Consider the following 27,445-nt stretch of genomic DNA (forward strand, 5'->3'; position numbering starts at 1 on the left):
CGGACACACACCAGCACAGCCTTCAGCCACACACATCTTACACAGCCAGCTTTGACACCCACCCAAATTTCCCAATTTCACAGGGATTGGTTGGCTCTGACCAGCTAACAGGCAGCCTGCTACACTACACCAGTGTTTGTATAAAGCAGACAGGAGAATTCCTGTTGAACTTATAACCAATTTTCTCTTTTAATGAAAAAAAAAAAAGTCAACTATACCTTCAGCAAGCTGGTGGCAGTCCTTCATTGGCCAAAATCTGTGCAGCTGGAAGCATCACCCCAGGACAGCAGCTATCTAATATACACGAGGCTGTTACAACACTGCAAGCCAATGAGAGGAGTCAGCGACCAAACACACAACTATGCTTCACCCTTTCTGTTCACAAGTAACAACGCTCCAGCATTTCAAAACTGAGTTTCAGGTGGAATGGGAGAGATCTCTCCCCACACAGCTGATGTGGGGCACAGTGCTGATGGGCTTTTTTGACCAAGTCTTTGTTTGGGTGCTCTTACATGGTGAAAAGACTTGCAGCTGCACCCCGTTTCTGCTGTAATGACCGAAGTACTGCAGAGCAGTTGGGACACTTGGCCTGTTCTGTCACATCCCTTGTTACCCTGAGACCTCAGCAGGGAACAGACTGCTCTCTCCTCCAGGTAATTCCCATATTCCTGAAGGGCAGATCAAGCCTGGCAGGTTTTTCCTCCCTGTGGAAGTCCCTAACAACCTGCCTAAAACACAATGCCCTTCTGCTCAGTATGTTGTGACCTCTGTAAGCCAGGCACTAACCCAGCATTGCTATCCAATTAACAAGAAAATCCAGAGATAAAGGAAGCTGCACCAAAAGAAGCACCTCTCTTCCTCCCTGAGCTGTTCCTGATCTCCTGGATGATGACACAGAGTATGCCTTGGAAACAGTCATCCTGCACAAGAGATCCCTCTGGAGGTAAAAGCTTCTCACAGAGCTTCCCACAGAGAACAGAGCCAGTTCCTTCCCGTTCAGAGCTTAGCAAGCACAATGAGCAATCGAGGCAGAGGTGCAACGCTGCGTTAGCAGAGTGACATACACTGATTCACACCTTCTCAGTCTAGGCTCTCAGGACATTTTGCTACATCAGCTTCTTAAATGAAGGCTTCCCATCTCATCAAGGACACCTATGGTTCCCTCCTCAACCCGAAGTGCCATCCTTTTTGTTTTCCCAGAGTGTAATGTCCCAGGAGTCAACCCAGCAAAAATGACAAACAGCCCACTAAGTCCCCAAAAATTTCAAGCATCCCACATGACAGGTTCAGCAGGTTCCCCATACCATCTCCACAGGTCCTTCCATCTGGGACTTGATTCCAAACCAACTGAAATCACAAGGACCAGGCCTTGTGATACGCGGTCCTAGCACTTCCTTCATTTCTTCTGAGCAACAGGTAAGTTTTATTGCTGGCACCATCCACTCCATATCTTATTTCCTATCACTGCCTAAAGGGAAAATGTTCCAGTTGTCTTGAAGCAGACTGCTACCTCAAAGACAAGCAAAAAGCCATTAAGAATTCAGAAGTAAAACAAGAATCTGCCCTCAGCAAGACACACCTTCAGAAATTATTTTGTAAGAGTTCATTTTACTACTAGACTTCATGGCTACAGATCAATCTGTCAAAGAGATTGATAACAAATAACCAGATGTAATCATGCTTTAGATGAGAATGAGCTACTACTAAGGACAAGAAAATTCTTCAGTGCTAATTGAGGAGTAGATTTAAACAACAACCAAGATTCCACACAGACAAAACTGGATCAACACAGATACTAAAGAGATTCCTTGAGCTGAAACAAAATATTCCTTAGAATAGATAAGAAAAATAATTCATCCAAACAGAAGATGTTCATGTCATGTCAGTCAGCAAGAAAACAAGCTCCCATCTATTCCAACAACCATCAACACATCTTATACAATCAATCTGATACAACAGAAGATCTGACACGGTTTGGGCACTCAGGAGCCTCACAACACACTTGGCTGGAGAGACAGATAATTCTCACAATAATTTGCATTTATGGTATTTTCCTCATTGTCTACTGAAACATCATCAGAGTTATTCACAGTGCATGCAAAGCAATGAGGTGTCCCTCACAGCAGTGTTCATGTGTGGCTGGATTCCAGCACGGTTGTGTTTTCCAAACCATGACGACCTAACCATCAGTAAACAGGTACCAGCCATACAAAAGTTTTACTGTAAGAATTGTACCAATGAACTCCTGTATGGCTTTCTACAGAACTCACTCGTGGTATTGCAGGAATATAAACTCTATCAGGCGATCTAAGGTTACTTGGGGAGATACAGGTTATCAGCAGAACGTCATCTCACCAACACATGGATTGCACGAGAACCCCACAGCAAACACTGAGACTCACAGACGCAGTGGTATCAACTAAAAAAATACACACTTTGCCACACTGTCACTCTGTTCTTGTCATCTTTAGGTGAACCATTCCTCAAAGCATGGACACTCACAGTACTTCCATTATTTCTAAGTATATAAACATGTTCGTTTAGTTGTTTATCACATTTCAAAAGAAATAATTGCTCTGTTTTAAATGTGGGAGAAATTTAATGTCTGGAGATAAACCCTTTCGATGAGATGATGTTGTTTTCACACAAGGAAGTTTCCTATGTTAAGTTTGGCATGAAGGGGTAGATTTAAGGCTAGCCTGCATTAATTCTGTTTGTTAAATCTGAAGGACAAATCACTAAATCTTTACATTTCCAGTCCAAGCAGTCACCTCCTATCTTTACCTCTGAGAGAACACTGGAATTATTTCCCTGAAAAACAGGCAAGATCCTCAAGTGGCACTTCCAGATATTGCTTAAAACAATTCCCATCATCACAAAGTTGAGCAACATTTTAAATCTTCCTGTTATGATGCAACATAAAGCAAAGATGGCATCCATTATTCATGTTTTCTGAGCACAACCCAGTGTTAAAAAGCCCTTTGTAGATAAACCCTCTTGCTGTATACCAGGGACTCCAAACTATTTACATGAGGGGGCCTGTGCTTGTAAGAAATGCAGAAAGAGGACATCAAAACACACAGCATTTGCACCAATTGCCTATTTACATTCACATGTCCAGGGGTTAAGTGAAAATCCCGAGTTTCCAAGATGGCAAGGGCGCTGAGGAGAGTCATTCCTGCACGTTGTTCTGGTCGTACCTGATGTTGTTACTACAGCAACAGCACGTCCAGCCTGGCACAGCCCCTGTGTGCTGGGGGCACCCTCAGACACTCCCCACCTCCCTGCAAGGGTGCTACAGCAGCAAGTCCACTTCAGTTACCTGATATCCATAATATAACCGTGGAAAACAAAGGGTGGATTAATCTGTAGTATTTGAAAGAGAGGAAAAACAAAAACACACCTGCATCCATGGGGATGTCTTTGTGCCTCTTGAACCTGCTTATAAGCAACCTCTGCTAAGCAGTCTGAAAGTCCCTCTATCACCTCAAAACTCCCTATTCCTTTGCAATCACATAAGCATATCAGAAAACCTCCCCAATTCCGAGTTTGAGTTTGCAGGTATGAGTAGTAATGTAACGAAAAGGAGCACAAGGAAAGGATTGACAATTTTAAGTACAACAGACAGCCCTTATCCAGGCTGACAGGCTTATGAATTATGCTCAGCTACTTTTATATTAGATATTTGAACATTTCTGGTGTATACACATCCTTTCTCCTGTCACTCAGCTAGGAATGAATCCCACTTGCTCATAACAGTTGGTCTAGGCTGCTAAATAAAAAAAAAAAAGATAAAACAAGGGCAGCTGCCTTCTCAGAGTGGAACTAAAACACTTTACACCATCTTTAAAACCAAATGCTGTCAACTGACTTCAGAAGTACAGTTCCACAAGACTGGTCTCTTCAAAGAAAAACATCGGTAAAAACTTAACTACTTGCGTTAGGGAAGTTGTCTGATGAGATGAAAAAGGAGAAATATACTGACAACAAAGAGTACACAACATTTGCATGCGATTCAAATGCATGATTTTTAAAAAATCTTGAAGGCTTTGGGACAGAGCTACCTATCAGATGGCAGCACTTTAAAAGACAAGAGATAAGAGAGCTTGGGAAGCACCACCCGGGGTTTGGGGCGTGAAATACTGAATGACTGATGGGGCACTCAAAAGGAAAAAGGCAAGGAGGAAAACAGCCACTGGGCTGGGTGACAAACCCTCGGAGGTGTAGAGTGAATCTGTGAGTCATCGGCACTTAATAGAAGTTGAAGCCATGTGAACGCCTGGAAAAGGGCGCAGGGAGACAAGAGCAAGGCAAGGTCAAACCGTGGGAGGAGGAGGAAACGCTGGATCAGGAGCAGGGGAAGAACATCACCAAAGAAAGAGCAACAACTCGTTGGAAGCAGCAGTGACTGTGCAGGGAGGTGATGGAGAACAGGAACAAACCAGGGGTCTGCAAACACTTCAGTGACATAAAGAACATGTAAATAGGGAGAAGCACCCACAGCAGCCCTGGGACAGGGGAGGCTGAGGGAGAGGCGGTACAACCTCACCTTATAAGAGGGACGAGACTCCACTGAGAGCCAGAACAAGTTTTAAAAAGGGGGACAGGAGTTAAAGGTCCAACAGGGGATAGTCCAGCCTGCCTTAGAGGGCAAGTAGGTCACTGAGGGAAAAGCCCACGGCAGTGGAAGCAAGAGCAAAGAGCAACGGGCCCAAAGTCCTCTCAGTTACACTTGGGCTCCTGCACGTCCCACAAGCAACAGCAAAGCAGGTTTTGTGGAAGTAAAGAATAAATCCCTCTGGAAAGCCAGCATGGAAAACCGACGCTGACACAAGGAGGAAAACAACCCACAGCATATGCGACGCCAGCTGCCGCTGGAAATATTCTTAAGCTCTGTGAAAAAAGAGGGTATTCATCCAAATAAAAATACAAGCAAACCAGAGCAAAGCTTCTCAGAAGCTACCAATGACAGAATTTGTAATAAAGCAAAAATTCATCTTAATTTGGCAAGCTGCAATGAAGTCAGGTAGGCTAAAACAGCACTGAAGGGGAAAAAAATACAGGCCAGACACCCTGAATCTAAGCATTCAGAGCCTCCAGGGCAGACTTCTCATTTTCTGTGCATTTTGCAAGTAGAGCTAGATGGCTTATCAGCTTCCTGAGACTAACAGGATCAATGTGCAAATGAGGAAGCTTAATAGGAGTAATAAAATTATGACAGCCAAAATAATCAAATTTACAGAGTGCAGACAGGCTAAACAGCAGAAAGGCTATAAATTAAACTCTTGCAAGGGGAAACATTCACCAAGTGAGGCTCCAGCATAATATTAGTAAAGAAGTCTTCTATTAGAAAAAAAAAAAAATAAAGCAGCCCACCTGAGTTCTCTTTATATTTTGAAAAAATAACTTTGGTTCAGCACAACTGTCTCTAGAGAAAACACATTATAAAAAAACTAATCCAGGTGCACAGAAGGCCATACTCCATCACATACAGCATAAGGGACAGCCTTTGGCACCAGAATGTGTAAAAACACATTCCAAAATTTAAATATCAATTGAAAGCCAAACAGGATACAAAAATAGAAAACAAAGCAAGGGAATCAGAAGCAAATGAGCACACCAGCCCTCACACTCACCACCTCCAGTGAAACACCAGCTGTCCAGGCCTGCTGGCTCCAGACACCCCACCCTGGGTTGCTCTGTGCCTGCTCAGGTACCCCCTCACCACCAGGGACATCTGAACCTTCTTTCACACAGGACAGAGGTCTCAGAAATATTAGTCTTCCACATTTTAATAAAAACTGGCTACCAGGAGTGAGCAGGTGCCCTGCCAATGCTCCCAGTACACACAGTGCTTTGACCTGGTCCCATCAGACCTGAGACTGATGCCAGACGAGCCCAAATCCCTGGAACTGGCCCAGCCTGGGGAAGAAAAATCAGTTAAAACCCCAAGGCATAAATGTGTGGGAGATATCTCTTCCAGAATTGCTTGGATTTTTTAAGCTGCTCTACTCCAATCCCCAAATGGAGCATTTCTCGGGAAAAAAAAAAAAGAAGAATCTGCGAGATCGATCTCCCACAAAAAATGAGTAATGACTTCAGCAGCAACAGGGCTGCTCCCCCTCCTCCTTTGCCCCATCAGTCCATCTCTTCTCACAAGCCATCTGACAGTTTCTAATTGCAAGAGGCCACAAACCCTCCTCATTGTTTTGGGGAAACCACTTTCACATGTGTAGCAGCAAAAAAAATACAAAGCTCTTTTTTTTATCCCCTTCTTAATGCAGAAGGTAAATGCTGCACAGCTCAAGGATATCAACAGGGTTCCCACAGACAACAAATGCTGCTTGTTATTAACCAACAACAGCAATTAGATTTCCAGGGATATATGACCATAAAAGGAAACTTAAAAGGAAGGAAAAGCCAGACTTAAACCCAAATACTGTTAGTGGTCATTGGTCAGAGGCCGTTTCAGATGCATTAAAACAGCTCATGGTGGTTGTGCTCCTTATGTCAAAAAGGGGGGTGTAGTCATACAGAAGCTTTTAGCTCTAATAAATCTCCACAAATATCTTGTCTTTGCATCTTTTGATTTAAACTATCCCCTGGCAAATCATACCTAACCCAGACATGAGGATTTCTTGCTGCTTAGGGAAACCTTCCCATTCAGGCACCTAAAACACATGCAGGATCAAACCGAGCCTCTGCAGTGCCAGCTCACACTGAGCCAGCTCACCAAGTCTGCTGCTGTGTGCACATGGAGAAATCCCTCACGTGGGAATCCACTTCCAGAGAAGCAGCACCACGAGTGGCTTTTCCGAGCCAGGCAGGAATAGCACGTCCAAGCCATTTTTAGGAGTCACTCGAGTGACAAGCACCAACCCCGCAGCAGATCCGGGGCTGGCGGGGGCTGCGGCACCTCTTGTTTAGAGACAACAGCTGCCAGGGAGCCTGGATCACACAGCTCCCCTGGCAGTGCCCAGGGCAAGGCACAACATGTGTGAAGCCAGCTCCACACACAGACAGGCCACGATGCAGGAACAGAAGAAAACTTTAAAAATAGCTCCTCAGGAAGGAGTTCGGGCAACTTTAGCTCATCTTCAGAGTCAAAAAAGGAGGCAAGAACTTAAAACCCTTTATTCACACTTTTTTTTTTTACCTTTTCCTACATTTTTCTACTTGTGCACGGCCTGTAAACATTATAGGAACATACTGAATCACCTGGAAACTAATGCCATACAGGCATTTCAGATACCCAAGTGCAGAAATTACAGCCTTAAATTCCGTGTTTCAATGTAACAGGCACATTATTTCTACAAGGGCACTCATGACAAATCCATCCCATTTTATTAATAAAACATTTGCAAAACATCCTTTTTATCCATCACAAGGATAAAAGTCAGTTGCAATTAAGAGACTCATCACTTGTATTCATGGCAGCTCTGTGCTTCAGGGCTTCAGGATTAATTCCAGTGCATTACTTCAGACCCTTAAATGTTGCAGACACCAACATCCAGGAGAGCCCCCCATTCACCAGCTTCTCAAATCAGAGCTAAATTGGACAGAATCAAAACACTTCCCTAAAGGCACTTAAAACTGCACTGTTGTAATAGCACAGGTAAGTTGACATATTTTGCACAAAAAACCCCCAAGTATTTCTTCTCTGCATGGACACAAATTCACCGGCTCACCACATCAGAGTGATTTTGGAGAAGAGAAGGCTCTGGGACACATCAGAGCACCTTCCAGTGCCTAAAGGGGCTCCAAGAGAGCTGGAAAGGGACTTTTGACAAGGGCCTGGAGTGGCAGGACAAGGGGGAATGCCTTTAAACTGACAGAGGATGGGGCTAGATGGGATATTAGGAATAAATTCTTGCCTGTGAGGATGGTGAGGCCCTGGGACAGGTCACCCAGAGAAGCTGCAGCTGCCCCAGCTCTGGAACTGTCCAAGGCCAGGCTGGATGGGACCTGAGCAACCTGGGATAGTGCAAAGTGTCCCTGCCCATGGCAGGGAGTGGGATGGGATGAGCTTTAAGGTCCCTTCCAACCCAAAGCATCCTGTAATTTTACTTCACACAGCACCACCAGGTCAGTACCTCAGCAGGTAACAGGTTCAGTACGTCTGGAGATTTGGATTCAGAATTAGTGAGTGATTACAGTACTTGGGGCCAGGTTTTGGCAGGCACCCAGGAACAAGCCTGGTTTATAAGCCACCCTGGCCCCACGTGGAACCTTGTGAGAGCACACCTGGCCAGCACTGCCCCTGACACTGCCCCACTGCATGACCAAACCACGCTCAAAATCAATCCAGCACCGCTGGAAATAACAACCTGTGTGCAGCAACATGAAGCAAATTTATTACTCTCTACTGCAGCCCCACTTTGAGTGCCTGGTAAAAATCAAGTGAAATCAGGAATTAACCTAAATTACTTAATTTTAGATGCTGGAGAGCCCAACTAGACAGACTAGGGAGTTTGGAGTTGATTATTCTCTTTTACTTCCTTTTACAATTTCATTACTTAACCTCTTACGGTCTCAGACACCGCAAGCCAAACACTCTGCCTGTGAGAAAAGGCTAACAGACTAATTATTTCTCTTAAAATGAGAAAAAATGGCTTCTGGGGAAAATCAGTGCAGACCCAGGAACTCTGCATTTCTCAAGCTCACAGCTGGTGCCTCCACACTTGTATTTTGAGAATTTTTACCCTTTCTACCACACTAGCCTTGTGACTCTTCCCAAGAAGCCCCATCCAGGGTGTGGGGCCACAAGTTTACACCATATTCAATTAATTAAAGCAAACAAATAAAAAAAGAGAAACAAAACATATGGAGTGGGAAAGTGGGAATACTCCACCAGGTCATTTCTTTCAGAAGAAAGCCAAAGCATTCCCCAAATCTTTTCCAGCACTTCAAGTCTAATATTTATATTTATCTCAAGGAAAAAATCTGTGGGCATCATACACAGAGGTTAAGCCCCAAGGAAACCATGCAAGTCCAGTGAGCCATTCAGAACACATCCATAGTGCTTCACCAGCAATTAAATACTGGCCACAAGTCGGATTTACCAAATCTCTTACTCATAAGAGCAGAAGGGACATTGACGCAATCAAATTGAGAAAAATACTGGTGCAACCCAGCTGATTTTTTTTTTTTTAATGGGATGGATGATACATAAAAAAATAAAATGTTACAATCACTCAATTCAACAACATCCTGCTACTGGTAAGGGTTATATTTATAAATCAGTACATTTTCATAACAAAATGTCCTATTTCATAGCAGATCCTTCCTTGGAATGACCTCAAGAAAGTTCTGAGACAAAATCCTGCCTAAAATGATCCCAGCTTTGGGGCCTCATCCTGCACAGCTATCCCTACATGAATGCTCTCATTAGATGATGCACCGATTTAAAAGGACTGGCATCTTATGTAAATGGCTGTTATTGCCCTTAATTGCAGCCATAATTATGGGAGTGTCTCACAACTGAGTAAGGTCACATTAAGCAAACTTACTGGAAACTTTGCAAACTGCTCTGCAACACACTGGGCGAGCACCAGGAGTCCCACAATGGGCATTTATTCAGTCCCATCTTCAGCTCTAGGAAAAGCACTACAAAATCAGTCGACCCTGTATGGGATTGCTCCAAGTTATAGTTGGTTTAGTATGTTTTTGCCTCATATGAACTAGTTTCTCTGGCATTTGCCAATATAAAAAGTTTAATTCAGAATTAACATCTTTAAAAATCAAAAAAATCTTAAAGAGTCTTCGAGTTTCTTTGGTATTAACATCTTTTTGTTTTCCTCCTCAGATCTCAAAGAGCCAACAAGGAGCCAGGTGTTGTCAAGAGCAGTGAGGGCAGTATCCAATTCCCCTGGCACAGCCAACAAATCCCTGCTCATGGAAGATGCCAGCACAAGCATCGTGGGGATGACCCAAGCAGCAGTGAAGGGGTTTTAGTTCAGCCACGAAGCAATGGCCATCACTGTGTTTCAACAGCTGAATGGGGGTCCCCCTCCTAGTCCGAGAGGTTCTGAAACACCAACCTTACTGAAATCCCTTTCCATGCCCTGGGCTGGAGTCAGGCATGGAGGAAGCTGGCAGCTGCCTACAATAAGGCTGGCAGGAGCAAAGTGGTGGCTGTAAACAAGAGCAATCCTGTGACTCACTGGGCAGGAGCCACAGCCACTCTGCACCCAGTGACACCCAGTTTTCTGTGGCACCAGGCAGCTCAGGGTCCTGGTCCCGTTAACAAACCCAGGTACAACACCCCTCACTGCCCCATCCATCTCTGCGTCCCCATCCTGCCCCTCGGCAGCAGGAGCGCCTGGCTTATCTTCCAGCCGACATAATACAATTTTCCTGGAAAGTGGGGGAAATTATATCCAAACATAACCATGACTGAGGCTATGTTCAAAAGTTTTGGTGTACTTACGTCACAGCTGTCATCTTGTATTACACAAAGTGCCTCACAAACACGCCAGACCTCGATCCCCAGAGAGAGACAGCCCTTTCCAAGGAAGGCCCCAATGAGCCAGCAGCCAAATCTCACGAAGGAAGATAAAAAAGGTGCAGATTATGTGCTTTTTATGGAGTTGCCCTTAGGAATAAGGGAAGAAGAGCTAACCAGTTGGATCAGTATTTGCCAAAGCACTGGTTTTACACCCTTCCTCAGCCAATGGAGAGCACCACGGCTTGGAGGAGTGAGATGCAAACCCGCCTTCCTACAGACAGTTAAAAAAAAAAAAATCCATCACAGCAAAGCAATCTCCAGAAATAACTCGGCAAGCAAACAGCTGCTGCTACGCTACGATTCCCTCTTTCCACGCCACATCTCCCAAACCTTCCTTGGCCCTGGGCTGTTCCAGCAGAAGCCGCGATTCCCATTTCCCACCGGCCGAGCTTTCTGAGATGCCGGGCACCCTCACTCCTCCGTGGAGCTGGGAGGAAAAATCCCGACCAGGAGGGGTCCATGAAAACACCACCTTCCCCCTCCAGCCGTGTCCTGACGCGCGTGGGTCGCTCGGGGGCTGCCCCGTGGGTGGGAACCGGGGGCGGGAAGGGGAGAAGCGGCAGCGCAGCCCCGCTCCCGCGGGGGTCCCGGGGGTCCTACCTCGGTGGCGCCGGCCCTGCGGGCAGCGGCCGCGGCAGCCCCACATGGGCGGCGGGCTGGGCTCCGGCGGAGGCTGGCACGGACCGCACGGGCGCAGGGCCGCGCGGAGCCCCGCGGAGCTGCCCGCGGGTGTGCGCGCCCCGCGCGGGGCGGGCCGGGGCGGAGGGACCGGCCCCGGGCAGCGCCCGCCCCGCCGGGAGCCCCCGCTCCGCTCCGCCCCGCCCGGGGGGATGCGGGAGGGGCCCGCGGGGAAGGACGGGGCTCCCGCACCTCTGCGCGGGCTCCCGGGGAGCGGCTCCCGCACCTCTGCGCGGGCACGGCCGCGGAACGCCCGCACCGCACCGAGCCGGCGGCCCCGGTGCGCTCCCCATCGCCCGCTCCCTGCCGGGACCGCAGGCGTCCCTCCGCTGTCTGCTCCCCAGGGCTTCGTGTTTTGTTAAAACGAGCCGGATTTAAAAATAAGCAAATCAATAAATAAGTAAAAATCAAGTAGACGGGGGAGGTGCGGCGGCTGTAGCCATTTTGGAGAGCTGGCTGTGAATGCAGCCGGGGGGCAGGAGATAGGGATCAGCGGTGGCCGGAGGAATGGGGCTATGGTCAGCAACAAGCCCTCAGCCAGGCTCAGAAGCACCCGCGGAGCCAGAGGCGACCCCAGCACTGACTCAGCAGAAGTCACCCCCCCCCCCCCCAAGAGCCTCAGGCAGGGCTGGGATCCACCGCCCAGGGAGCCGGAGCGCTCCCAGGTGAAGCCGATCGGGGCAATTACAGCCTCTACGTGCATTCAGGGCACAGCCACCCACCTGCTTTGGGCTGGAGCTTTTCCCTGCCCTTGCCATACAGCATCCCTGAGGACACACACAGCATCCCTCGACACGAGCTTGAGCTTAATGACAGAGATCCTCTAGTTCCTTGCACCATCCTTGGGGTGATACCGAAGCGTGTTTGTTACCTTGTTCAGGTTGGGGCAGGTTATTTTCATGGTTGCCTTTCCTCACGGCTTTGTAAGTTTGTTAGGCTGTCCCTCTGAGGTAGGCATGAACTAAATGGGTGCGTGTAGAAGCTTCAGAGCTGTTATCTCATCACACTGCTTATCCTGCGCTGGGGTGAGAAGCTGGAGAGGCAGCACTGTGCTCAGGAGAGAGTTATCTGTACCTTCTGCCTTTGGCCTGCAGAGATAGGCAAACACAAGTTTGGGGAGGGGGAAACACCACTGCAGATGAAAGAGGGGCCAAACTGAAAATGAAGGAAGATTAAGGAAGCATCACTCTAAAGCCACTTATTAGTGAAAAATCAGAATAATTACCCCTTTAAGATGAAAATGGTCGACATAAGCAACAGAGTTAAGATTTTGTTTGATTTTGGTTTTGCCTAAAATTCACATGCAAATTTTCTTTACCTTGTCAGGATGTCTTTTCATCTACCTATACACCTCCATCCTGCTTCCCAAGCTGTCTCCAACTGATATCAACTCCAAGTTTACTGTCTGGACAGCTGGTTTCAGACCCCCACTGGTAACATAAGCATTGTAACCATGCTGGCTCTGCCTGGGAATCACCTGATGCTTTAAAACTTTAGCTAATAAAGTACAACTTCTGAACTGCTTGCAGAATTTAAGCCACATGAAAGAAAGGGTGGTTTGTTGGTGTGGTTTTTTTAGACAGGGAGTACTGAATGCTTATCTTCAGGTGATGATGCCTCCTGCAATGAGGAAACTCGGCGGCTGAGGTCAGTACGATGCTTGGTATCACTTCCTTCAAGTGTGTGTGTGGTGACTCAGAGCAAGGGCTGAGTTACTTTGGTCTGAGAGACCAGGCCCCTACCACTTCTCCAATCCCAGGCTCCAATCCAATTCCAGCCCCTCTGGTAATCTGATTTTCTAGGAACTGAGGGCAAACGTGAGAGAAAAATGTTCACTGTTGATGCAATGCTAAGGAATGCTTCCTTTTCTTTTGGAGAACTGTCAAAGTAAGATTCAGCTCCTTGTGCAACCCCTAGAGCTGAACAGCTTCTCCTCGAGGTGCCATAGTGTAAGTGTTGGGCTCTGTGGAGGTGGAAGTCACCTGTGTCCACCTTCTGGACAATACTTAATCCTTATTAGCACTCTATGATTTCATCTGAAGTAGTAATGATTAGTTTGCTTTATCTTCTTAAGGGGTTCAAGTGACTTTACATAACTGTGGGCTTTTCTGCATTAGCAAGCTTTGTTGTCCACTGCTAAGAGCGTGAAGGAGGGGGTTGATGTGGTGGGTACTCACAGCCAGCATGTCCCCGTGCTGTTCTGGAGCAGAGCATTTGTCACTGGCACAGATGGCATAGCTCAAAACTTGATTTAGTTAACTCTGGTTTTGGTCACTGACTGCTTCCAGCTTGAAGCAAGGGCCACTGGAGTTGTTTGAGAGTTTCTCTGGAAGAAGAATTCTGAGCCCTGGGGTAGGAGAGAGGTTTCATCTGCTCTCCCCTTGAAAAATCTTTTAGTCACAGTTTCTGGGCTTAGTGAAACCTTATCCCCATGTTCTCTTAAAAAAAAAGAAAAGAAAAGAAAAAGAAAATAAAAACAAAAGAGGTTTTTTTTGCAGCTGGCATGAAGCAGCACGTAGTGAGGCAGGGCCAGAAATGGAGCTTGGGTGGGGGGGGTGGGCACTGCAGCAGCTCACCTTCCTATCCTCAGCCTTAAAAACAAAGAGAATCCAACAAAACCACCTAGCTGCAAGGATTCTGCTTGGTGTTGGTAAAAAGGTACAGAGTGACCCCACTGTCCCACTGGCCAGTGAGATGTGGCTCAGTATCAGCCAGAAACTTCCGCTCCTTTTGGCAGAACAAAAGGTCTGAGTACCTGCGGTAAAGGCAGCCTGTAACCCTGCACGGGCTGGTGGGCAGAGCCTCACGGGGCATCAAACAGGCTTTTCTTTCAGTGCTTTTTCTCTTCTGCTTAACCGTGTCTATCCTCCTCCACAGCATTTTTTTCAAGGTGGGAAGGCACACCTTAGCCTTTGTGTGCAGCAGCTGCACTCCCAGAAAAGCTGTACTGCAGGATCCCAACTGTGCAGAGGACTTCAGTGCTCTTAGAAGCAAAGCGCATTAAATCACTGATAAACCAGTGCAAGTATTAATAGCAAAACTTGCTAGAAATCTTGGGTTTTGCTCAAGATCTGTGTAGCCAACCACTAATGAGGTTGTTGAGATTTTGTCCAAACTGAGGAGGTATAGTTAATTTGGCAAGAGGAACTAGGAACAGACATGAGGGGAAAAAAAAAAATCTGATAATTTATTTGCATTTAGGAGAACTCAGCAGGAGAGAAGCGTGTTCAAGGTAAATACTCACAGCTTCTGCCTGGGATGTTTGATCCTAGCTTGTGCTTGGATAAACTGAGCAAGCAGGGTCATCCCTTTGGAAAATGTTTGACTTAATCCTGTGCCCTTCTCAAAAATAATAGTTAAATTGGAAAAACTTCTGCACTTACAGGCCTTGGAAAGTATTTTGCCCTAAATGTGGCTTTGTGGTTTCAAAGAACTGAAGAGAAGGCCACAAAAATATATTTTTCCTTCAGCTGCTTGGCAAGGAAAAGCATCTGACTGGGCTTATCAGAACAACGTGGCTGGGGCAGGCCTGGACTGCCTGGGGACACCAATCCTACTGACTGTGTTTTTCACAGGCCACATTCCTCCTGCTCTAGTGTGAGCCAATAATTTTTACCTCTGGATGACAGTAATTCAAAGATGAGTAAATCAATTGGATTTTTGTTCCTCAGCTTCATCAGAAGGTTTAAGCTGTTGGGTCCTTTGTTAAATTCCTTGGAAACTGGCCACATGCAGGATTGCACTGTGTTCAGTTCAGCCAGATAACACAACTCTTTCTTAAAGATTTATTTGCAATCCTTACCCAAATTTTAAGTGTTCAGGAGAAGGATAAAAGGCAGAAATAGGTGAACCCGCAAGCAAAAGTTCATACAATTATTCATGTAGTCATCTTGTAGTCACTATTCTTGCTGTACCTTTTTTCTTTTCCTTTCTCTGAGCTGTTTTTTCTGTCCAGACTGTAAGACCTTAAAAATCAGGTGTATCCTTGTCCTGAAGCATAGGAGCATGTTAAGGTACCCCAAGACTGGAGACTTAAGATGTTTGGGAAGTCTTATCTTTTTGAGTGGGAATTCTCATCTCCAGTCTGGTCAGACCCTAAGAGCTTGCCTGGCCTTTCTCAGGCTCTTTGGAAGAGCCAGATCTTGTTATGTGCATTGCTGGAGTGCTTGTTGTGCTATTTTTACACTGCTCAGTTTTTGTATGTGCAGCTGTAGTCAAGTGTTGCTTCTTGATCCCAGACAACTGAGATTTTCCATAACCTTTGACTAAAAAAAAAAAGTATCTTTAATCACAGCTCCCCTTCACAACAGGCAGCATGTAAGAAGATTATATAAATATTATATTAAGCACATTTTTTGGCAAATTGCTTGCATTGGTGTTGCATTTCTTTCCACCAGTGTCTGTGTGGTGGAAGAAATAAACGACGAGCTTGGACCATAATGGAAGTGAATACTCTGATGTGTATCTCTTCTAACTTGGGGATTCCTCATCAGTTAACTGCCTTGTTAAAATAACTCTGACATCGATTTATCTACCAAGAACCCAGATCAGGGCATTTTAAAGATGAGTCTCCTTACCCTGGGTTATTGGTAGGTACTTTGTGATAAACCTGCATAGGTAGAAACAATTTTTTCTTGCTTAGAAAACGAAGATAAGGCTTTTTTTTTTTTGTAGCTGGCAGAAAATTAGCATTCATACTATGCCTTCTAGCCACAACTGAAGTGGAAAAGGTTTCATGACCCTTCTGACCAACATCCTGAAGGTCAGCTCCAAGTAGATTTTGGTGGCAATTCTTCTTGGGCTCACCTGGTTTCAGACAGTGATGGGACACAGATGACAGTTTGTGAAGTTATTTCATTCAATTTGAATGTAATTACTGATTCAACAAATTCTATGAGTGGATGAACAAGTGTTAATCCATGAAACAAAAAGCAACATAGGTGTTTGTCCATGTGAATAAATGCAGCATGGATTTATGACAGAGAATCTGTGTCATCCATCTAATTTTGGCAGGGTGGCAGAGGTGCAGAGAGAAAAGGGTACCTTTGGAGGGTTCTTCTGTTCTAGGCCAGTGATTATGAAGAGTCACCTGTGCCCCAGGAGCTGGTTTATGCAGTCAGGGAGAGCAGACCCACATTCAAGGGCCAACAGCTCCACTATTTTATCAAAGACAAGGAAGCAAACACCTACCTCTGTGTTTATTCTGCTGGTGCTTTGCACAGCACACACTCCCCAGGGCACGTCGGGTGCTTGTGTTCAGACATCCACGGTGGTTCTGCACCAGGCACTGTGATGGTGTGAGAGATTCAGGCTTCCAACACCTCTGCCCTTGCTGTGCTGGATGCTGCCAGTTATCCGTGTCCTCTTACTCCCCTTACAGATTTGTTGCTATGGTGAGAAAAGCCAAGCCTTAAATATTGAACTCCCTGGTATCTCAGCTGGTATCAGCTGTGTAGAGGTATCAGTTGGTGTGTATTAAAACAAACAAGATAATAAAGAATATATGCCTTGCACTTAGGGCAGGTTCTGCCTCCAAATTTTGGGCGTTTTTTTCCCCTGCTTCAATTCCAGCTTGGTTTGTTTTTGCTGAAACTAACCTTGAGCTCTGCCCAACAGCACAGAGGATTACAACTGTTTATGTCTTAATTGGGGCATAGGAACAGTAACCTGTCAAATCAAATTTTTCCTCCTGAGAAGTTACAGTCAAATGCAGGACAGTTCCCACAAAATGTTCTGCTACATTATTTGGTGTTTGCTTGAAGTCTGCACGAGCAGATTAGAGCAGAGTTTGGAGCACTGTACAGTTTTGTGCTTAACGTGTTACTGGAGGAAAATGAGTTTACAAGGTGTTTTATACAGCACAAGCCAGCAACTTCACTCGAAGCACTCCCAAGACCTCACTCTGACCCTCCTCGGGCGGGTGATAACACTCCTGCTGATTTACTAACGCCAGCACAGGACACTGATTACCCTGTTTTTAAAGCCCCAGGGTGGAAAATAACTGGGAGGGGAGTCGCTGCCAAATCAGAGCAGCAGAGATGCTGCAAATAGGACGAGTGTTCTACCTCTGACAGTCCCACCAGCAGTGAAAAACACAGCCTACACTTACCTTGAACAGAAAACGTGGCACCCCACATACCAGCCCTGCATGAGGCTGGCCTGGAGCACTTGCAACAAAGGAGCTGCTGCTGCGCCCACATTCTTGTGGTGAAAGTCCTGCTCTGGTGCCCAGCCCCAGTAAGGGCAGATTAAAAAAGTTATGGAACAAAGCGGGACAAGTTCTCAAGTGCAGAGGCATTTTTGTTTGTGTAACCTAAAGCAAGGTCTGCTGTTTGTGCTGGATGTTTAAACACTTGCTGAGAGCCCACAAATGGTGCTTCGGGGCTTACGGTTTTTTTTTTCAAGCAACTTCTGAAATTGCAGTGTGATGAGTCAGAGGAATGAAGGCTGATATTCCTGCTGGTTCTCGGAAACGAGGGATGTTAAATCCAGGGCAGTAGCAGAGTCTGTGGCCCCTGAAGAACACTTAGATCTTTCTTAAATACGCTTTGTTTTTTATAAATATTTTCAGATCTTTTCTAGAAATGCCTGAGCAAGGGAAAAGGTCTGGAGTGGGTAATTTTCAAACACAAAACAGAGATACAAAGATACTGTAAGGAAGAGTCACTTTCAGTTTAGGTAACTGGTAGCTTGAAAATTTCGTGTTCAAGTCAGTGCTGCTCTGAGTGACACTGAGGAGGGTTGGGATACAGAGTCTTGTATTCAAGCTTTGGAAATTATTTCTGTAGGAGCTGATGTTTCACTTTTGAAACAGTAATCAGAAGTGAGCTTTGACATTGCACGTGGAAAAGGAGTGGCAAGTTTTAGTTAAAAGCATTAACAGGAAAGCAGTGAAGCCTACCCTCAATGCTATTGGCATATGGGGGCTTTGCTTTACTCAAAGCCAATGAAACTCAGCTGCTCTGGGTAGCACCTCAAGCTGCTCCCAGGCTCAAATGTCATTGGAGGCAGTTTCTGTGCTGCTACCTCTTCCTCCTTCTTCTCCTGGTCTCATGTTTCTCTGAGGTATCTCTGAGTCCTCTTAGCTGCTACTGCTGGGTGAGCTGCTCACCCAGCTTTGGGCACAGCAGAGCAGGGTGTGTTTGGGAGTTCGGGGGGCTTTCTGCAACTGCAGCTGAACAGAGTGACCAAAACCTGCCCCGGGCTGGCAGAGCACCCAGCCCTCCTCTCTCCCTTCGTGCTGCCATGTGTTTGCACGCCCACAAAGCGACCTGAGCTGAGTGACCAGCCCTGCGTACCACAAGCCTCCACTGCAATGTGAGTGGAATAAAAGGCATTTTAAAGATCCACTTGCCATCTCTTTAATTTCAAGCCATACACTTGCCACGATCTGCTTTTGGGAAGGATTTATTTCTTCCAAAAGAGGCTTGTACTTGTATATCAGGAGAAGCTCAGCATGCAGCCGCAAGGGCTGCAGAAGAAGTGGTTTGGAAGGACCTGCTTCACATACTCCTGGCTTTGGTTTTATGGCTTCTGTCCAGATGTTTGGATGAAGTGAAATGCATCAGCAAATGATAGCTAGTGGGGTCCTAAAACAACTGGGATCTCAAAATGCTATCACCCCCTTGCTCATCTAACCATAGGTGTGGGCTGTTAATGCAAGACAAAACTGAAAACAATGTTTTAATGTCTGACTTAACTGATTTCTATACCAATTCTGAGTATTTTAGTCAGAGAACAAGGCAGATGAGAACTTTTCTTATTAGGTAAATAACAGGCCACTAATTTCCTGCTTGTATCTGAAAAACCTGTGAGTTGCTTGGAAGGGCTTCCTTCAATCTGTTTTTAATGCAAGACTTAATCTACACTTTACCCTTCAGCTGAACTACTTATGTCCTGATTATATCAAAGCTTGTAAAGGCTCCTCAGTACAACCAACTTCATTCTAGATTGTAAAATAATCTTTCTATCTTCAGATCATTCAGCAGTTCAATTGTCTCTGTTTGGGATAGTTAACCATGGTAAATACTTAGGATTATTTTTGGAGATACAAGGCTTAAGCATCCTAGACAAAAAATAGTGAGTCATTGAAATGAAAAACTTGGCAATGTAAGGACAGCTCTAAGTGACAGACTTCCCTCATTTCTTGGAGCATTTCTCTAGAAATTGATTTAGTGTAAAACCTGTAAGGCAATGGACGAGCAAGCTCTGCACAGAACAGGTTCCTCAGTCATTCTGAGCACGGCAAACAGGAGCTGCAGTGACAACACCATGAGCACATCCCACTCGAGAGCTGTAGAGCAGCCAGAAATGTGACCCACACAAAGGCCCATGCCTGGATTACTGCTGGCTCCTCTCCAGCTCACTCCTGCCGAGCGTGGGCTGGCTCCGGCACCGCGCTGGGTCTGCACAGCTCTGCACATGTACGGGTTTTCAGACCAGGAAAAAACAACCCAGCAGATGTTCAGTGCTTCCAAATTGTCTGCTGGCACCACATGCAGTGTCTTTCTAGTCTCTATTCCTCAGAGTCTGGAGTAAGACAAGCTAAATTACATGAAAGCCAGTGTCTTGGGTGTCTTTAGGTACAGTATGAGAGGCAAGGACAGAAGAAGAGCTACAATAAGTAGGATGAATAAAGCAAATCCTCTTACACATTCAAAGCTCTTATTTGAAAGTGGCAAACTGCATTCATGCCCAAGTTTGCATTATTTCAACGACAAGAAAAGGAGCTGCTTCAAGAAATAAGGGAAGTCTGTCACTTCCCAGCCTCATTTTTCTTTAAGAAAAGCCACAAACCCACACCTGGAGACAGGGTTTCTGCAGGGCTTCTGTGACTTCTGACAGTGCCAGAGCCTCTGCAACTCCTGAGGAAATGTCTCTTTCCTGATGCCCACCTCAATGCTTAGTTCAGTTAATGGATTGAGATAATACTGTCCAGGAGAACCTCAGACCAGCCCCGAGTTAGGCACCAGCAGCCGAACACTTGAAGCATATTAAATTACCTGCAGTTACAAGCACACAGCTCTGATCCCTTCCAGGCATAAGGAGGACTTGAAATTCATGGTAATTTTCTCTGTGTGAATAGCAAGGTGAACTTTGCTTTCAATTTCAGCATTTAATACAGAGCAAATATCAGATTCCCTGTAGCTTGGGAGGAGTGTGTTTGAGTGTTAAGTTAAATCACATTTCACATACAAAAAATACAAAGATAATATTGTTTCCAACATTTGCATACAACATTTACCAAGATATCTCTGTAAGAATTAGATAAAACTATTAATTCTGGGCCAAAATCCAATTATGACTAATTTTTTCAGGGGCACCCAGCTTCTCAAAGAGCTTGGTAATAATAGTGTATGTTTCTGAAAGCTGTGACTAGGGAATCCAAAGGCCTAATTATGTCTCCAGTGGTATATTCTCAGATCCTCCTCAATGTAGTAATAAGAAGTGAACATAAGAAATGTAGTAACTCTGCAGTGATTTACGTTAACCAGCTTAAAAATTAAGGGTACAGCTTTGTAAGTCCCCAGAACACACACAGTGCCACGCAGTGCAGTCCCGACAAGGAGAGATTACCTGAATTAGGGCCTAAAATCAGAGAACTGAGCATGTGATTCCCCCACCCCAAGATGAACATCCAGATGAAGATGCCAACATCTTTATCTTGGCTGGGCTGGAGTTTCATGCCTTCTCTCAACTGCTTTGAAACAGGTATGGTTAAGTCTGTGGTCTGGGTTACAGAGATCAGTGCTTTTGCTTATCATTTGAGGGCTGAACTGCTTTGCATGTGGTTATCCAGGGAAAATCAAAGTGAGGGCACTGGTTTCACTCCACTCCTCTGTGCACAGTGAGGCGTTGGAGAACACACTCCCTCAACTGCAACCACACAGGCACATCTTTTCATCCCCTTTGGCTCCACTCTTTGGCCATTCCCCATCATTCCCCCTTTTCTCATCCTCCTTCCCCATCATCCCCCTTCCTATGTCTTTTCCCAAGAATTTTCTTTTTTTCTTGTGGTTTCTCTGAGGCATTACATCCCCAGACCAAAGGACAGCCCTTGGCAGCATCACAGGGCACCAGTGGTGTTGCAGGAGGACCCTCCCACCCCAAAACATGTTGCATCAGAAGACAAGGAGATGCTTGCTGGTGCTTTCTGGTTTTATTAACAGCCCCACAGCCAGGTTCTCAACCCCATGGCGAGGGTGCTGAGGGAGTGTCACCCCATCTGCCCCAGTGTCCCCACAGTGCAAGGATTGTGGGAGGGGTCACTTGGCAAAGCCCAGGGTGTCACAGCGGGGTCCCTGCCACTTGTCGTAGCACTGGCAGCTGAACTCCTTGGCCAGTTTGGAGATGTCCTCCCCAGGCTCCAGGCTCTGAGCCACCAGCCAGGGCTTGCCAGAGTGCAGGTCGATGGTGAAGCGGGAGGGGTCGAGGTGGAGGTAGCCCTGCTGGTTGCCCTGGCGCACGCAGCGGCCCTGGCCGGAGCACAGGGTCTGGCTGCACAGGTCAGCGCTGGCCGTCACATTGACGATGTAGTGGCCCAGGGGCCCCTCCACGTAGTCCTTCAGCCTCAGGCAGATCTCCTGCAGTGGCGTTTGGTGTCACAGCCCTGCACAGCTGAGGAACGGGGGATCCCAGCTGGCAGGGACCTGGTGCCACCCTCTGCACTCACCTTGGAGGTGCTGTAGTCCAGGCTGCCCCAGAGGATGATGCCAGCAGCGCCCTGAGCCGCACTCTCCCCGATGGTGTTCATCAGGTCCTCCTGCACCCTCGGGGAGAGGAGAAGTCAGCAGAGCCTAAAGCCCCCACACAGCCCCAGCAGAGCTAAAGACTCCCCAGTACCAACCCATCAGCCCAAGAGGTGCCCACTATCCCCACATCCCCATCACCTGGGAAAGGAAGTCCACGGTGCGCTCGAAGGCGATCTGGGAGTAGGGCAGGACGGGGATGCCACTGTCAAGGATTCCACGCTGGACAGCAAAAGCCTCGGCCACGCGGTGCCGGACGTAGGCGAGCACCTTGTTGGTGCCATTGAGGCAGAGGGGCAGGTAGATGCTGGGGTAGAGCACCCGGCTGCTCTTCCAGAGCCACAACAGATTCTTGTTCCTCTGCTGCTCCACCTCTGGGCATGTCCCATTGTAGGGCAGGCTATCAAAGTCATTGTTGTAGCAGTCAGGGAAACCATAGAAACCCCAGTAGGCACTGGGATGGAGGCTCTCACCCAGCCACAAGGTCTTGTTCATGAAATCGCGGGCGCTCTCCTCAAACTGCTGCTTGGCCATCTCCTCCACCTCCTTGGGAGGCCACTGTGGGTGCTGCTGCTGCACCAGCTCCTCTGACTTCTGCTGGTAGATCTCCATGGAGTCCCAGTTGCGGATCCACAGTGGGCGCCACTTCTCCCAGTCGATGACAGCCAGCCCACCATAGTCAGGGTTGGGCAGGGTCACCTTGATGTCCTGGGTGGCCTGGTGGATGTGAGTCTCCAGGCTGGCATTTTGGGGGAGCCCCCCGTTCACTGGCACCCCATCAGATGTGTAGTAGGGGAAGAGACCGATCTTGTTGCTGTAGAAGAGAGTGATGTCCTGCCCAGTGAAGGACTGATGGTCATTGGCCAACACATCAAAGACCTCCAGGTTGAGGGTGACGTTGTACTTCTTGGCACAGTTCTCGGTGGGGATGTTCCAGATGGTGACAAAGGGGCGGTTGACGAGGACAGGACCGGGCCCCCCAGCATGGGCCAGGGCAGGCAGGAGCAGCAGGAGGACCCGGCAGGACCACACCGATGCCATGGTGGCTGGTGGGCTCAGGCTGAGTCCTGGTGCTGCCTTGGGGAGAGCTGAGACCTGGGCAGACCTTGATGCCTTTATCCCCAAATCAGGACCAGCATTAATCCACACCTCCGTTCCCAAGCGGGGCCGGTCGCCAAGGGTGACCTCTCCCACCTCCTCAAAGTCCCCGAATTTATCAGCAGCTGGAGCCCAGCAGAGCGGCCCCGGAGTGGGACAGCCGCGTCAGCCCCGCGTAATGACCGGCGGCGGCGGGCTCGGCTGGGAAGGAATGCGCAGAGTCAACACCCCATGACTGGCCGGCGATGAGTGGGCTGGAAAGACAAACAGACACGGACGGGGCGGGGGGAGGAAGGTCACGGTGATGGACGTGGGCTGCGCCGGGCGGGCGTCGCTCGGGAAGTGGCGAACGACGGCCATGCGCTGGCGAGAGGAGGGCACTGCTGGCAGGGAGCTCCCGGCACTGGGCAGGACCGGCAGGACACAGCCCAGGGTGGCACGGGACATTCCCGCGTGGGCACCGCGGCCAAGGGACGGCACGGCCTGGGGCCAGGAGGTACAGGAAGCACAGCACAGGACAGCAGCCACAGAGAGCACGGCATGGGGACACTCACAGCAGCCGAGGGGCGTGGGCAGGAAGGCGGCTGTGTCACGGGGGGCCGCTCTATGCCCACGGGCACCCCTCAGGGCACGGCAGTGCCCGGAGAGGCTGCACGGGCACAGGCAGAGCAGGGCAGCGCCGGGGACACCGGTGGCACAGGACAGCGGAGCTCAGGGACGCTCGCGGCCCAGGGGGGTCCCCGGCCCCGCGGGGCTGTACCTACCCCCGGCCATGCGCACAGCACGGTGTCCCCACACGGCGATCCCGGTCCCGGGGGCTCCAGTCCCGCATCCCGGACACTGTCGGGGCGCTGGGGCGGGGCCACGCCGGGAATCCCGCTGGGGGCGGGGCCGGGGCGGGGCCGGGGCGCACGCAGCCTCCACGTGGGTGGCCCGGCCGTGGCTGCCCACGCGGCTCCGGCTCCGCGGGGCTGCTCCGGTTCCGCGGGGCCGCTCCCGCCCCTCCAGCGCCTTCCCCGAGCGGCTCCAGCTCCGCGGGACACTTCCCAACACTGCAGAGCTTTCCCCGAGCTGCACACCAACCCACAAGGCTTCCCCCCCCTCCCCGCCGGTTGTGTCCGCGCGTGGAATGACCCGTGCCCCGCCCCAAATCATCCCACACCTCTGTCTGACCAGCTTTATTCGAGGTAAAGCACTTCAGTGTAGGGCAGCACACGGGGGCTCAGCACCACGCAGCACCCGCTCCCCACCCCCGTGTCCCTCTTGCCCCCATCCCTCTCCTTACAACAGGAGAGGGGTCCCCCTCCTCCCCCCATCCCCATGAGGGGCACCTGCACTGCAGCAGGGCGGGCAGAGATGGGACAACCACACAGCTCTCCCCCGCCACCACCACAGTGAGGGACAGCCCTCCATAATTAGCTGCCTCCCAGGCAGCGTAAGGATATCTTAAATAGGCTCCTCCTACACAGAAAGGGGTAGCTCAGTCCAGGGGGTGTAGCACCAGCTTGCAAGCAGCAACAGCACCCCAAGTCCCAGCGGTGCCAAAGGGCCAGGGGCATCACTGCGGGGCCCAGCGCGTGTCTGGCAGCCACTGCCCTGCCAGCCCTGGTAGCAGTGGCAGTGAAAGTGGGTCCGTAGGAAGAGTATGTCAGCAGAGGAGAGCTGGCCCTCGGCCCAGAAGAGGGGCTGCTGGGGGTGGTCATCATCCCGGCGCCGCAGCTGGAAGTTGGTAGAGTTGAGGTGGAGGAAGACATCAGCATTGCTGTCCTGGCGCAGGCAGCGACCCCGGCCCTGGCACAGCGTCGTGCTGCAGAGCTCTGCTGCCGTGGTGACATTCACAATGTAGCGTCCCAGGTCCCCCTCCAGGTAGTTTTTCATGATCTGGCACAACTCCTAGGGAAAGGGAGGCACCAGGGGCATGTTGGTGTGACCCAGGGAGAAGTACCTCAGATGGACAGGACAGCTCAGCCACTGGTCCTCCTCAGGGGGCATCTACCTCCCACACTGACCCCAAACTTACCCGGTTTTTGGTATCAACTGCATCACCCCACAAAATGGCCCCAGCTGCACCCAGTGCTGCGCTCTCTCCGATGGTGGAGATCAGGTCCGGCTGTGGGGACAGGGTCTGGTTAGTGCCCACAGACCCCATGCAGCACCCACAGCCCCAGCACAGTGTGCTCCAAAAGTGTCCACTGCAGGATCAGCAGGACAAGACCCAATCCCTGCTCCAGGGAAAAGGGACTGTCCCAACAACTTGGGGACAAGGCTTCCCAACACTGCCCTCCTCCTCAGGGACTAAGCCAGCACAGCACAGGGGCTGTGGGCTCACACACCCCAGGGTTCCGGCTGCCAGGACCTGGGAGTCCTGCAGTACTTCCCAGGCACTTCCCTGGTGATGGTCACCATCGGTGCCAGTCATCCTGTTCATAAGGGAAACAGTTTGTGGCACCCCATCACCCAGCCCAGAGAGGAGCTGAGCTGGGGGTCCTAGAAAAGGAGGCACCCCTCCTGCTCCCCAGGACCAGCCCCATGCCAAACGGTGCTGCTTCCCACCCACACGGGGGGCTCAAACCATGGGGTGCCCGTAACACCATGAGTACAGACACCAGCCTCCAGAGCCACCCTGCTCCACGGGAGCAAGGTGAGATACACAGGCAGAGGAACCACCTCAGCTGACCCCAAAGCCCAGATGCCCAGGGCTTGGAATGAGGATGTCCCAGTGGTACAGCCCTACCTGGCTGAGCACATTCAGCTTGCGGATGTAGGTGGGCCGGGTGTAGACGAAGACAGGTAGGGAGTAGTCATCATGGTGCTGTTGCGAGATGCGCATGGCCTCCATCACCCGTGCCCGCACAAACTTGCGGCTGTTGGGAGTGGAGTCCAGGAGTGGGTCGAGGTAGATGGAGGGGTAGAGCGCCATGCTCTCCTTCCAGAGCCACTCCAGCTGGTCATTGCGGGTCTTCTCCACATCTGGGCACTGCCCGGTGTAGCTCTCCTTGTTCTTGCTGTAGTCATGGTTGTAGCAGTCAGGGAAGAGGTAGAACCCCCAGAGCTGCTTGGGCCGGAAGCTCTTGGCCTTGCGCAAGGTGCTCACCATGAACTCCTGGGCAGCCGACTCGAACTCAAACACTGCCTGCTTGTTCACCTTCTCACGGGGCCAGGTGGGCTGACGCCGTAACACCAGTTCCTGTGATGCCTCCCGGTAGATATCCTTCGGCTTCCAGTTGCGAGCCCAGACAGGCCGCCACTCCTCCCAGTCGATGACGGCCAGCCCTTCTTTGGTGGATGAGCGGATGTACTTGTCGATGCCCTCCTGGAGGCGGGCAAGGTGCTCAGACAGGCTGCTGTTTTGGGGGACACCACCATTGACGGCCACACCTTGACGGTTGTAGTAGGGGTAGAGTCCCAGGCGTTCCTTGTAGAAGATTGTGAGGTTCTGCCCCACGAAGCCCTCGTTGGGGGAGGCGTACAGGTCGAAGATGCTGAAGTCGAAGGACACCTGGAAGCGGGGCTTGCAGTCCTGGGTGGGCACATTCCAGGCCACCAGGAAGGGCCGACGGGTCAGATGGGGGGTGGCCGATGGCTTCTCGGGGGGCTGCCGGGCCAAGGCCAGCAGGGCCAGCCAGGGCACAGCCACCGCCGCCGCGCAGCCCCCGCGCATCCTGCCCGACGGGACCTGGGGGCGGCGGGAGAGTCAGAAGGACGGGCCGGCAGGAGGGGGTGCAGGCAGCGGCCGATCTGCCCGCACCCCCCAAGGCAGACTCTGACCCAAGTCCTCTCCCGGGGCAGAGAGGTCCCGGGGGGTGCGGGCAGAGCCCCCGGGTGGGAGTGCTGGTTCTCGGAAATCCCGGTCCTAAGCGGCTTCGCCCGCTCGCGCTCCCCCGGGTGCCGGCGCGGCGCCGCCTTTGTTCGAGCCGGGCAGACAAAGCGCCGGGGCGCGGCCCCCGGCGGCCCCGCTCCGCTCCCGCTCCCCGCGCGGCTCTCACCGCGACTCAGGCCATCCCCCGCCGCGGGCTCCTCCAGCACCACCGCCTCCCCCCCGCCGCCGCTTTTAAACCTTCCGGCGCGCACCACCCTCGGGGGCGCCGGCCCCGCCCCCGCGCCCCGCCCGCAGCGCGCCGGGCTGCTGGCACCTACCACCGCGGAGCCCTGGGTCCCAGACTCCGAGCCGACGGCAGAGCCCCGCCACACACACACACCTCCGCGGGGCCGCGGTACCGGGCACCGGGCACCGGGGAGTCACCCCCCTGCCCCGCCGCGATTGGTACGGCCCGGGAGGCCCGCCCCCCCCACGCGGCGGAAGGGGGCGGGGCGGGGCCGCGGTTGGGGCCGGCAGGGGGCGCCACGGCTTGCGGGGGGAGCGCGCGGCTGCGGTGGCCGCCGGGGCGGGGGGGTCCCCAAACCGCGGTGAGCC

The 27,445-nt window shown here is 50.2% G+C and overlaps 3 protein-coding genes across 7 annotated transcripts in view; all 3 read right to left on the reverse strand.

Annotated features, from left to right (window-relative positions):
- LOC116449191 (6-phosphofructo-2-kinase/fructose-2,6-bisphosphatase 4) overlaps positions 1 to 16,539 on the reverse strand; it is a 56,237-nt gene extending 39,698 nt beyond the window's left edge. For 2 of the 5 annotated variants that reach the window (XM_032120411.1, XM_032120412.1), the window contains exon 1: positions 11,908 to 11,986. In XM_032120411.1, the coding sequence (XP_031976302.1) occupies positions 11,908 to 11,971 (64 nt within the window). In that variant the 5' untranslated portion in view covers positions 11,972 to 11,986. Of the gene's footprint in view, positions 1 to 218; positions 306 to 11,107; positions 11,231 to 11,907; positions 11,987 to 16,375 lie in introns of those variants that run through there. The other 3 variants (XM_032120419.1, XM_032120416.1, XM_032120417.1) reach the window with 3 other exon arrangements.
- Positions 16,540 to 21,322: 4,783 nt separating this feature from the next.
- HYAL1 (hyaluronidase 1) lies at positions 21,323 to 23,921 on the reverse strand. Its single transcript, XM_032120582.1, has 4 exons — positions 23,796 to 23,921; positions 22,075 to 23,285; positions 21,858 to 21,947; positions 21,323 to 21,768 (listed from the first exon to the last, which is right to left on the reverse strand). Exons 2-4 carry the CDS (start codon positions 22,972 to 22,974, stop codon positions 21,451 to 21,453), a joined length of 1,308 nt encoding a protein of 435 aa, XP_031976473.1. The 5' UTR covers positions 22,975 to 23,285; positions 23,796 to 23,921; the 3' UTR covers positions 21,323 to 21,450.
- A 273-nt stretch (positions 23,922 to 24,194) lies between these two features.
- On the reverse strand, positions 24,195 to 27,261 carry HYAL2 (hyaluronidase 2). Its single transcript, XM_032120581.1, has 4 exons — positions 27,169 to 27,261; positions 25,766 to 26,707; positions 25,052 to 25,141; positions 24,195 to 24,924 (listed from the first exon to the last, which is right to left on the reverse strand). The coding sequence occupies exons 2-4, from the start codon at positions 26,690 to 26,692 to the stop codon at positions 24,493 to 24,495; spliced, it is 1,449 nt and encodes a 482-aa protein (XP_031976472.1). The 5' UTR covers positions 26,693 to 26,707; positions 27,169 to 27,261; the 3' UTR covers positions 24,195 to 24,492.
- Between the last annotated feature and the right edge of the window lie 184 nt (positions 27,262 to 27,445).

This window comes from Corvus moneduloides, chromosome 11 (assembly GCF_009650955.1).
Source record: "Corvus moneduloides isolate bCorMon1 chromosome 11, bCorMon1.pri, whole genome shotgun sequence".
Lineage (NCBI taxonomy): Eukaryota > Metazoa > Chordata > Aves > Passeriformes > Corvidae > Corvus > Corvus moneduloides.

Coding starts and splice junctions, on each gene's coding strand:
- HYAL1 (XM_032120582.1), bottom strand. CDS start 22,974: ATGGCATCGGTGTGGTCCTGCCGGGTCCTCCTGCTGCTCCTGCCTGCC. Junction 21,948..22,074: donor CCGTGGACTTCCTTTCCCAG/GTGATGGGGATG, acceptor CCGAGGGTGCAG/GAGGACCTGATGAACACCAT. Junction 21,769..21,857: donor TGGACTACAGCACCTCCAAG/GTGAGTGCAGAG, acceptor ACGCCACTGCAG/GAGATCTGCCTGAGGCTGAA.
- HYAL2 (XM_032120581.1), bottom strand. CDS start 26,692: ATGCGCGGGGGCTGCGCGGCGGCGGTGGCTGTGCCCTGGCTGGCCCTG. Junction 25,142..25,765: donor AGCTGAATGTGCTCAGCCAG/GTAGGGCTGTAC, acceptor CTGTCCCCACAG/CCGGACCTGATCTCCACCAT. Junction 24,925..25,051: donor CAGTTGATACCAAAAACCGG/GTAAGTTTGGGG, acceptor CCCTTTCCCTAG/GAGTTGTGCCAGATCATGAA.